Genomic DNA, 11,640 nt, shown 5'->3' with positions numbered 1-11,640 from the left:
TAGTTGCCTGGATCCTCCTTCCTCCCCTTCTTGAAAATAAGGACCGCATTGGCCCTTTTCCAGTCCTCCAGGACCTGGCCCATGCGCCATGAGTGCTCAAATATTCTTGCCAGTGGCTGTGCAATGACATCAGCCAGTGCCTTCAGTACCCTCAGATGGAGCTCATCCAGGCCTGCCGACTTAAATGCATTCAGTCCTTCCAAGTGACTCTGCACCATCTCAGGGTCAACGCTTGGTAGTCTGGCACCCAGCTGTTGTCTTGCTATGAACCCCTTGTGAGACTTGTTTTGCCCCTTGTCTCATTTCAATGGGTACTCTGAAATACAGTGGTATCATCATGTAAGTATAATTCACTGCTGCAAGTTGGCATTGAAGCTAAGTACTTACAAAGATTTACAAAGGGCCAAATTATTTATATGAATAATGAAAATAGCCATAGTTACATTAGATTAGATGCAGAAAAATATTAGGCTATAGAGACTTCATAGCTTAAGCCAGTCACTAATAAGCAGGGATCCGGGGTTTCTGTTCATGGAAGAACATGGATTTTACATGAATGTTCCCCTTTAAAGAAGAAAAATGCAGGAAACTGTGAGGTTTCCCCTGTAGGCTGGCAGCCTTCCAGCCTTTGAGGGGCTGCTTGGGGTGGGAGGAGGGCAGTTGGAGGCAGAGGGTGCCCCATGCATGTGTGCATGCACACACACATGGCCAGCATACAGCCAGACAGGGTGGTGGGAGCAGCTGTGGCAACTGGATACAAGGAAGTCTGTGGGGGGCAGGGAGGTTGGAGGGTCAGGGCTTGTGGACTGTCTGGGGGGCCATGTGGGTCATATGTGTGTGTGTGGAGGGGATGTGGGCAGATGCCTACCAGCATTGGGAAAGGAGTCTGGTCTCTAGGGCTGTGGCAGGTGGGGGCGGGGGCAGGGTCTGAGGCAGCATTCCATACCACTGGCAAGCTCAGCTCCACATTATTGCCAGTGGGGCCAGCCTGGAGGCACCTGTCCCTCTTGTGGGGGAAGGAGGTAGGCTTTAGAGGGTGGTGGGGAGCTGCTTGACCAGGCCAGCAGTGCCAGAGGCCAAGGCCCATGCTCTAAGGGGCAGGGGTGGGGGTGGGATGGCTGAGGTGGAGGGGTAGAACTAGGGAAGGCCATGACCATGCTGCCTGGCACAGCATGGGAGCCCCAACCTGGGGCAGGAAGTACCACAGGAGTCCCCTCCTCCTTCTCTAGTCCACACCAGGGCCAAACTCACTCTGTTGCCACAGCCACTGCACTCCAGGCCAGGTGGGACAGAGACTGCTGGTAGCCCCTCACCCTCCTCCTGCTGCCCTCAGCATGGGCTGGGCCAGAGCCATGGTTGGCTTAATGCTGCGTCTGTGGAATGTGGCACTAGTTATCCCCACTGCACTGCAGCTACAGCCCCAGCTGGCGGTGTGGGGCAGAATGTGGTGCCCCAACTGCTGCCTGTGCTTCCACATGAGGAGTGTTGCATGCATCTCATGCTGGAGGACATCCCCCACTGTGTCCCCACAGAGGACCATCCTGTGAGTCTGTGTGAGGGGCAGCTGAGGGGGCCCTGCTGGCAGAGCAGGGGAAGACAGGGGGTTGCAGGTCAGGAGTGAGGGGAATCGGCAAGGCAGGGAGCTATGGGTTGGGAGTGAGGGGTAGTGGTAAAGCCAGGTGCTGTGTGTCAGGAGTGAGGGACACCAGCAGAGCCAAGAGGCTGTGGGTTGTGAGTGAGGGGCACTGGCAGGACCAGGGCATGTGGTAGGGTGATCACCTTTTAAAATATAAAGGTGGGACACGTGCCTGCCTCCTCCTTACCACCTCCGCTGGCAGCATGGCTAAAGGACAGAGGCAGATGTGAGCTGGCTGCTGTAGACTTAGGGCTCCCTGTCCTACTGCCCATCTGCTAGGAGCCCCACACCACCATAGTGACACACCACCTGCCCACCCAGCAGCAGCTAAGGGCCCAACTCCATGCTGCCACTTCTGCTGCTGGGCAGCCAGGAGGTGGGTTGCCATGGTGGGGTGGGGCTTCTGGAGAAAGGGCAGCAGGACAGGGAGTCCCAAGCCCATAGTGGGCAGCCTGCATCTGCACACAAATCAGGCGGCACATGCCCCCCCATTCCTCCCCAGGGGATGAGTGCAGTGGCAGGGAGTCACTCCCCACCCCCACATGCTCCCTGGATTAACCACCTGTGCCTCTGTCCTGCTCCACACATTGCCCTGGCTGGGCACCACCCCAAGTTCCTGCTGCACTCCCTTCCTCACCATGGGGACCTCAATCTGCCCCTCCTCCCTGCCATGCCCTTTCCCCCCATAGACTTACCTGCAGGGAGCTGCTTTCGACATTGCCTGGCTGTATTCCCAGCCATGTGTATGTATGCAGGCGCACACATGCTTGTGACGCTCCCTCCATCCCACTCCCGGCAGACCCAAGCAGTCCCTTGCAGGCTAGAACACTGCCCACCTGCAAAAGCAACCCACTGCCATTTTCTGCAGATCCCTTCATGACAGTGCAAATCCCGGACAAACACTGTTCTGGAGTCATGCAGTCCAGGATTGGGACTTGAGTTTTCCATTCTAGGACTATCCCACCCAATTAGGGATGGATGGTTACCCTAGGCTGTGGGGTAGGAGTAAGGGCTGGCCAGATGTGAGTTGGTAGTGAGGGGCAACAGCATGGGCAGGGGCAGGGCACCCACATAAAACAGCTATTTGGCACCACAAAACAGTGTGAGGGATAGCCACAGCTGGATCCACATCCTGCTGAGCAAAGGGGGCAGGGGGAGCTCTGATTTTGCATGATAAAAAAAACCAAAATCAAATGTCATAATATATAAGTATATAGAATTAATTTTATTATAATGATTGAGGCATTGGTAGGCTTCCAGATCGCTTTAAAATTGTAAATATATCAATAAAACCTTGTGTTCAATGGATACCGATATATGGCATGGTGTTTCATTTTAATTGTGGAAAAAAAAGGATTTGGGGGTTTTTAATCAGAGAATTTAGGATTTTTTAAATGCCTCTTTATTGGTAAAGAGAAAACCAAGATCCCTGCTAATAAGGTACCCCTTTTTATGTTGCTGGAACTGATCATACCAGACATGGGCTTAAGTATTAGTACTGTGTGAAATGGCACTGTTCCTTGAATTTCGAGGTTTGGACAGAACGGCGTTTTGTTTCAAATTTCATTTCAAGTCAAAACAGCTGTTCCATTTTGCCAATCTTCCTGGGGCTGAGAGCCCCCGATCTGCCTGCCAAATGAGGAAGGGAAGCCGGTGCTGCCACCTGGCACTGGGGAAGGGAACTGAGCCCGATTACTCAGTTCCCCTCCCCAGCACTAGATCAGGCTGGGGAAAGAAAGTCAACTGGGCTGAGTTTGTTTCCCCAGTCCGATTGTCAGGCTGGAGCTGAGAACTCCCTAGCTCCCCCAGCCTGATCGTAGGGCTGGGGGTGGAAACTGAGTGATCTGGCTCAGTTCCCTTCCCCAGCACTGTGATTGGCTTCCCACATCCCAGCCACGGGAAGCGAGGAGAGCCAGGGCTGCGCTCCCTGCCTGGCTGAGCCTGGAGCATGCTGGGAGCACAGCCCTGGGTTTCCCCTTTTTCCCACTACCTGGCTGCTACCTAGTTTGAAACATTTTGACTTGCCTTGTTTTGTTTCAAGGCTGTTTTGAAGCCCTTCGTTTTGTTTCGATTTTGCTGTTTCAGGCTCAAAATGAATTGAAACACAGTTGAAACAAAACAGCCAGCAAAATTTCGTACAGCCCCCGAAGTAGCTGCTTATCCATCACGAGCGGCTCATGGTGTAAATCTTACACCTCATGTTTGTAATCACTGCACTGTACTGTTGCAACAGGGGCAAGCACAATTTTGTTAGCTGTACACACTGACCATTTGTTTTCACCTTACTTTCAGATGGATGCCTGGCAATGAAGAAAATAAGCAGAAAACAGATGTACATTACAGGTCACTAGATGGTGAAGGGAATTTTAACTGGAGATTTGTTTTTCCTTTTGACTACTTTCCAGCTGAGCAACTCTGTATGATATCTAAAAAGGTGAGCTTCTGTAAAGGTTTCACACACAAGTAAGGTAATGAAAAATCTTGTTTATATTCTCTCTGTTAACCTATAAAGAGGCATTTTAAGCTGCCTTTCACCTTGTCTATTAAAGTCCATACAGTTGTATGTGCATATTTGAAAGCAGAATTGAGTTCTGTGCATAGTTTTTGGCCTAATTCCACACTCACTCAAACAATCTCCTTCAGTCTCACTGGGTTTAATTCTGTTCTTTGTTATAGAGACGTCACTCCTAGTTTGAAATAAAGTTTCTGTTATTATGAAGGGCGTGATTGGATCTTTAAATTCACTTGAAGGAATCCACTGGTGACAGGAGAAGGCTGCCTTGCATTTTCAAATGTGTAATACTTTAAAATGTGTTTAATTGATTTTTTTCTTCTCTTAGGAACATTTTTGGAGTCTTGACAATACAGAATTCAGAATCCCACCCAAACTAATTATTCAGATATGGGATAATGACAAATTCTCCTTGGATGACTATTTGGGTATGATTTTCAGTTTTAAGAATTATTATTGTTGGAACATAAGAGATCATAAAATGAATGAATTTACGTTACAGCAAAAGAAATGAGTTTTCAAAATGAACCACATACCCATTTGTGTATGTACAATTTTGTATTTATACAGTCTTTGTGCACACAGGTTTTGCATTGCTTTCCTTACTTGTGATTACAAATGGTGTAATATTGACAAATCAAAATCTGTTTAGGCAGGCAAATCAAACTCTGCTGTTTTTCAGTTGTGTAACTTGAATCATGCCTACAAATGGCAGTGTGTAAAACATGCATGAGCAGATAGGTTTGCATGAAAAGTTGTGTATATGCATTCTGAAGAATTAAAGAATTCTCTTCAAAGAATCAGTATAGAATTAAAGTAGCCTTAATACAGTTCAGCTTACTTTACATAAGCAACAATGTAAATTAAATTAATTTAAGGTCACTTAGGGTGCTTATATACGTATTCTGACACGTTCTGATTAGAACACATTGGAGCAGACTTGATTTATCTAATCTAATAGCATCTGAGCAGACTTGTTTTATCTACAGCATCTCATGTATCTCATTAATACAGCATCTCATGTATTCAGCACCCCTGTTTTTCAAAGTGGAACAGGAGTGCTTTTAAAGCTTGTCAAATGACCTTTAGTCAAAACACCTCCATTGCTATTTTGAAACATGGGACACTGAATTCATGAGACACTGCGATGTTTTAATTAGAGTCCCTCCTGAGCGTGGCTCTAATTAAAATGTATCCTCACCCCACTCCAGAGCATGTGTACAGGCACCCTTAATTTCAGCATAAGAGTGTCTACAGAGATGGTGATACAATTTAACTAATCCACTTTGCATGCACACACTTAGGTCAGTTAATCTGAATTAATTATCTCTGTATAGACAAGCCTTTAGAATATTATGCAAAAACTACAGTAGTAAGGAATTGACTAAAACTGTCTTTCTTAGAATACTGTATCTTGGTATTAGTATGTCACAGAACGATTTAAAATATTGAGAAAAAGTAACCCCCTTTTTTGCTGAGCATAGTATCCTTGCCTTGTAGAATGGGCACACAAGTTACTACATTATAAAAGAGGCTAGTGATTTACCATGCATCAGCTACTCCACAGTAACTGCCTGTGTGCACACTCTTACTCCACAGAAAGGAAAGCTAACTCATAGCAGCTTTGTGTTTAATGACAAAAAGGTAATTTACCACAGGTTAATTTTCCTTTCCCACTGGGTAAGAGAATGCATCCAGGAAGGTGATGATTGGCAAATTCCCACTCTCTTTTACCTCATGGTAACTTGTTCAGATCCATACCTTTGTAATGAGACCATTTTGACACATCTCAAATCTGTCTTGAATCTATTTTTCATATTGGCCTTGAAGGCAGATACTGGATGACACAGAACACAGGTCAGGTGTTATGCAAAAGCATTTTATAGCTCCTTGGAATCTGCTACATTGCTCCTGTTCTGATCAGAGCTGGCCTCCAGCTTGCATGGGGTAGCAAACAGCTACAAGAAGCTGAATACACAGCTAAAGATTGGTGGTGTTGCTTAAAAATGGGTAAATCATATCATTATATAAACTTGTGTGCATAATGTTGCTCTATTTAATATATTTTTTCTTTAACTATGTTACTTACAGTGGGCAAATTCTACTCTCAGTTAAAAGTCACTGAGGTTGTACTGGCAAAACTGAGAAGAGAATTTTGCTCTGTGAATTTTATCGACAGTATCAATTCAAGATTAACAGGACAGGCTTAGATACATGTAGTTTCTTTCTAGATATACAAATGTATCTTTCAGTGTATTTTATTTCTAGTAAGTGGTGTCCTTGGTATTCTTCTACATGGCTTATAATGAGGAGAACTTCCCAAATATGCCCATGTTTGACAGTGGAAGACGCATAACACAAATAAGCTTTATCTAGAATTGGTGTGCCCCACCAGCCAGCAATGTTATACAGCATGCTTTTTTCTTTCTTAGGTTTTGTTGAGCTTGATTTGCATAACGCAATTATTCCAGCAAAAGTCTCAGAGAAGTGCACTATCGACATGATTCCAGAATACAAGGCAACCAACTCTCACAAGGCTCCCAAGACTGCTTCACTCTTTGAACAGAAATCCATGAAAGGGTGGTGGCCATGTTATGTGGAAAAGGATGGTTCACGTGTTTTGGCTGTATGGTTATTTTCTTATGCTTGCTTTATGAACTCTCTATAATATGCAGGCTAGGAATCTGGCACCGAAAATGCTTGTGCATGAGAGTAACTGCATACATAGCAGCAGTATATTTGAGCTTACATGACTGCTCGTAAGTAAAGGTATTCTCATGAGGCTATACAATATCACCCCTTTAGAATATATGTTTACCACTACTCTCTTCTGGCTCTGTATCAGACTTGTTTCAAATGCATATAATTTTGTCTTTTTCTAGAAGCTGGCATATAAATCTTAGTACAGTATGAGGAGAATGACAAACATTTTTATTGACAGATATTCACCAACTGCAATTTTTATTGAATTCATTTTAAAAAATATTTCTGGGAGCTTAATCGAGGTTAAAATTCTCATGAGAAGAATACAAACCCACACTTGACCCAAAAGACAAATAGCATTCTTTCACATTATAAGCTTTTATTTTGCTCATAAGAACCAGCCAGTGAGTAGCCAGGAATCTGTACTAGGGATGGCTTCCAAAACCACTTTCCCTACCTATATTTTTTAACTCCAGACTCTTTGGTAGCATGGTGTAACATTGTCATGGTCTGGATATGCATTTTGAAGTAGCAACTGAAGAAAGCATGAAAAGGAGCTTACCCACAAGTTTATGAAGAGATATAAAACCAAGCAAACATTTTATTTAACGTTTAAGAAAAATGTTTTTCTAATATGATGCCACATGTTTAACATGCCTTGATTTACCAAAGGGTAAAGTGGAGATGACTCTGGAAGTCATCAATGAAAAAGAGGCTGAAGAAAGGCCAGCTGGTAAAGGAAGAGATGAACCCAACATGAACCCCAAATTAGACATGCCAAAGTAAGAGATTTTTTTAAGTACTTGGAAGAATGCTATTATGCCTTTAGAAACTGGAAAATATAGTTGATGAATGCCATATTTTGTAAATGCTATGTCATCTGTCTGCTATACTTTGACAAATTTTATATTGAGTAGCCAATTCTGTCTCTTTCCATGCCTATCAGAATAAAATGCAGTGTGTTTTCTGCATAGTTGTTCCAATTTAATGAAACTCTGCCAGTTTCTACCAATCAAATACCATTTGTTTATTTATAATTTATGTTCTATATTTTAACTATTAATTGACTTGCATTGTATTTCTCAGACAAGTATTTAATACCCCTGTTTATTAAAGTGATTAATATTGTTTCTTTCAAACTGCAGCCGACCAGAAACCTCCTTCCTCTGGTTCACAAACCCATGTAAGACTATGAAATTTATAGTGTGGCGCAGATTTAAATGGGTCTTCATAGGCATTATCATCCTGCTGATTCTGCTCTTGTTTGTGGCAATCCTTCTATATTCCCTGCCGGTAAGCATTTTGAAATAATTCTCCTACTGTTCATCTCATCAGTTGTGGCTTAACTCTGGCTGATATTTAGGCTTCATAGCAGATTGTGGCCCTGTACTCCTTACTCAGGCAAGAGTTTCTTTTAAATCTGTTCTAGTGGGGAGTTTAGTAGTGGGCTATTAGATCTTCATTTTTTTATACTTAATAGAGCTTTCAGTCTCTTCATCAATTACAAATAACATATGTATTGACTGAAAGAAGATTTAAGTTGGCTAGTAGAAATCAAAGGCAAAGACCAGATAATTAATTCCTGTAAAGCATTTAAAACTGCATTGTTATGGGAATTAAGATAGTTGTGGGGACTGCATTTCATTCTACTTTCATGTGAAATAGAATAGATTTAGCTAAATTAAGGAACTATGAAGTACTTTAGCTGTTTTTGACATACTGTTATGACATACTGTGATTTGTTTCAGTAGTATATATGTCACTTATAAAACTTTGCAAGTTTAAAGGTAGAGCACATACTTTTGCCTCTATTTATTCTTTATTCATTTCTTCCTTTTTTCTAGAATTATATTTCAATGAAGATTGTGAAACCGCTTTAAAGAAGAGGTTTATATTTTACATTTTAAATAGTAATGAGGTTGTTTTACCTCAGGCTGTAGACCAAAAATATACATGCACCAAATTCAGCAAGATTCACTTTATGTTTTTAATGTTGTTTTCTTGTAGATTAAACCAGGAAATAGATAAGGGATAAGAAGTTAACCAAGGTTAGCCAAGGTTCATGGGGTCATGACTGGTGTAAAAAGTCATGTTCCATTAATATGTTTTGCTTCTTATACCATTGACATGCAGAGAGTTTCTGACGTGCTTTTAAACAAGATTTTTCATAAAAATTCTCTCAGGAGGTTCCTTGATCTTTTTTTGAAACAGAGATTTTATACTGAGAATTATTTTCTACCATGTGCACCTTGAAACTATTTTTCAACTTAGTGAAAAACAAGCACTACATATATTTTTGTATACTTAAAACCTCACAGTGCAATAAAAAGCTCAGTTATTTTAAAGTTCACTGTATTATACGCTTAAAATTCTTTGTTATCACACTATTAACTTGACAGCACTGAACTTCAAAAAGTATGAGCATGGAAATGAAATAAACCAATACTAAATTACTGCTTACTTTGTGTTCCTTTGAGTGATTCAGTTATTAAAGATTACTAAATAGAAACAAGGGAGAGAAACCTGAAAACTGACTAATTTTATTACAAATCACAATTCAACAATGTGCTTGGCCCTGTACAAACTTAAAAGAGAACATGATGCCACAAGTACCAGGCAGTGACAATTTAGTGGTCTTTGTTAAACTTCAAACATCTTTTCTAAAGATCTTTTCTTTTTCATGACCAAAATAAAACAGCAAACATGTCTGTCTCCTTAATTTTGTTGTTCACGTGGAGTTTATCTTTAAGGCTCCAGACACCTGACATGTTTACATTGGAAGAATCTGCATTGGTTTGGATGGCAATGTAATTTCCACCAGAATCCTGAGCAGACAGAGATCTAGAGATTTATTTCACAGGGAACTTTACAGCAGAGCAGAATGACTTACACTAGCATAGGTCTGTACGTTGTAGGTCTCTTCCACTTTTATTCCAGTGCAATGGCAGATTAGACTGGTATACACATGTCCATTAAGAAATTCACCATGTAACTGGTTCCTGTTCATTTCCATTCTTGCAGTTTCTTTTCGTTATGATTCTGTTGGTCTGGAGATGATCTTGCCTGAGACTCCAGCATGTTCTGCAATGCAGACCTCGGTTTAAATGGAATTAGAAAAACTATTTCAAATACTCTACAACATACTCAACCTTCACAAAAAACATAAGCTATTCAGAACTGCATCCAGGTTTGATCAAAATCTGTGACATGGGTCAGCTTTTGTAAAGGATGAGACAAAAACCAGACACCACCAGAACAACTTCAGATGCTGAGAGAATATGAAATCTACATGTGAAATAGATTGCAATTCTCTAGCACAGTGCCATTCCTAATAGGATCAAGGTGTGTGATATCTTAAAAGAAATGACAATCCCAGCTGCAGGAATGGATGAATGAATGAATCAGAAAGCCTCTTCCATTATTAGGAAAAACAAAAACTGCCACAGAGCACAGGAAAAGCAAACGTGTCAGTAAAACCCCGCACGTGTTTCTCAGTTTTCAACAAAATGGGGTAAACAACATTTAACCTAATTCCAGTGAACTAACTAGAGTAAAAGTATTGCCTGAAATAATTTCCAGAATGTGAAGCATCAACCCATTGGCTGAGAGGGAACAAACAGCAGTCATGCTGTCAAAAGATAATAGCCCCCCTATTTTTGGTTGTTAAGAAACCACTTGAGAGTCCTGACCTATAAATAATGGCTCAGAGCTGGAACTAATCATCATCCAGATGGATTGTCACTTCACTATTGACAAAATAACACTTTAAAAATAACCTGCAATTGCATCAGCTAATGTTTGATCATTCATTATTAAAATATGTCTCAATCAATGCCCAAATCTGACAGGGGTTAAAAATCACAGCAGGCTTGTTTTCCATTATAAGGCTAGAAAATGTGTCGCTTGTAAGTGTTGCAATTAGACAAGCATTTAAGTTTAAAGAGTTATTTGAAGGACAGCATTCCTCAGAAAACAATCATGAAATGGGATAAGAGTTCTGAGCAATCCTGTTCACCTAGAGCTTGAAGAGTGGCAGGTACTGCCCTTCTGAATTCACCCTCCTCCAGAGACCTCTTTGTCCAAACATGCGCAGACCTGGCAGTTTCACTAGTATTAGACAGATGCTATTAAAAACAACTATAAAGCTTCAGAAACTATCCTGTCTCCCAGCTGATGTCATTTGAAAAGAACATGTAGAGCAAGGAACAAACAGCTGCCTGTGACTACAAGTTGGTCACTACTGTAGTGAGAAGACTTTTAGTACTATCTTACACCAGTCTTTAAGGCTTTTAAGGCTATTACAAATTGCTTCAGCAACTCCAAGCAGCTTTAACGCTCAGCTTAAAGCTGCAGAGGAGTCTCTACAAGTAGTGGAATCCTCCGGTGGCATCAACAGCTCTATGACACCCCAGATGCTGCTCTACTGTAAGGATGTGCTGTGGGGAACTAGGGCATCTCTATACCCAACCCACAGCCACCAGTGCAGCTTCTAAGGGCAAAGAAGCTGAACAAAACATAGAGCAACTCTGACACTGCTCTACTTTGTGCTGACCCACCTGATTGCTAGGGCTAGATCCAACAGAATCTCAAGCATCTACATGTCTGGCACTGCAATGCCTAACTTGTAGGCTCCTGGCTTGTGAAGCCTATAACCAAAGATGTGTAGGAACCCTGTGAAGGACAGGGAGCTGTGTACTTTGGAAGGGTGACCCACACAGAAAACCAGGCACCTGTGGAGCAATGAGGTATTTATACACAACCTAAAAACTAGTAGACATCATCAGTTTGG

General features: G+C 42.1%; 1 protein-coding gene across 4 annotated transcripts in view; it reads left to right on the top strand.

Annotated features, from left to right (window-relative positions):
• The window catches only part of MYOF (myoferlin), a 114,589-nt gene extending 105,278 nt beyond the window's left edge, over positions 1-9,311 (top strand). For all 4 annotated transcript variants that reach the window (XM_019555883.1, XM_019555881.1, XM_019555882.1 and 1 more), the window contains 6 exons: positions 3,929-4,070; positions 4,477-4,576; positions 6,581-6,774; positions 7,524-7,633; positions 7,997-8,144; positions 8,696-9,311. In XM_019555883.1, coding sequence (XP_019411428.1) covers positions 3,929-4,070; positions 4,477-4,576; positions 6,581-6,774; positions 7,524-7,633; positions 7,997-8,144; positions 8,696-8,731 — 730 coding nt within the window. In that variant the 3' untranslated portion in view covers positions 8,732-9,311. The remainder of the gene's footprint in view (positions 1-3,928; positions 4,071-4,476; positions 4,577-6,580; positions 6,775-7,523; positions 7,634-7,996; positions 8,145-8,695) is intronic.
• The last annotated feature ends 2,329 nt before the right edge of the window (positions 9,312-11,640 follow it).

The sequence above is a fragment of the Crocodylus porosus genome, unplaced genomic scaffold (genome assembly GCF_001723895.1).
Source record: "Crocodylus porosus isolate Cpor-Errol unplaced genomic scaffold, CroPor_comp1, whole genome shotgun sequence".
Taxonomy (NCBI): domain Eukaryota; kingdom Metazoa; phylum Chordata; order Crocodylia; family Crocodylidae; genus Crocodylus; species Crocodylus porosus.
Note: the sequence above shows the minus strand (reverse complement) of the source record. Positions and strands in the feature narration are given on the sequence as shown.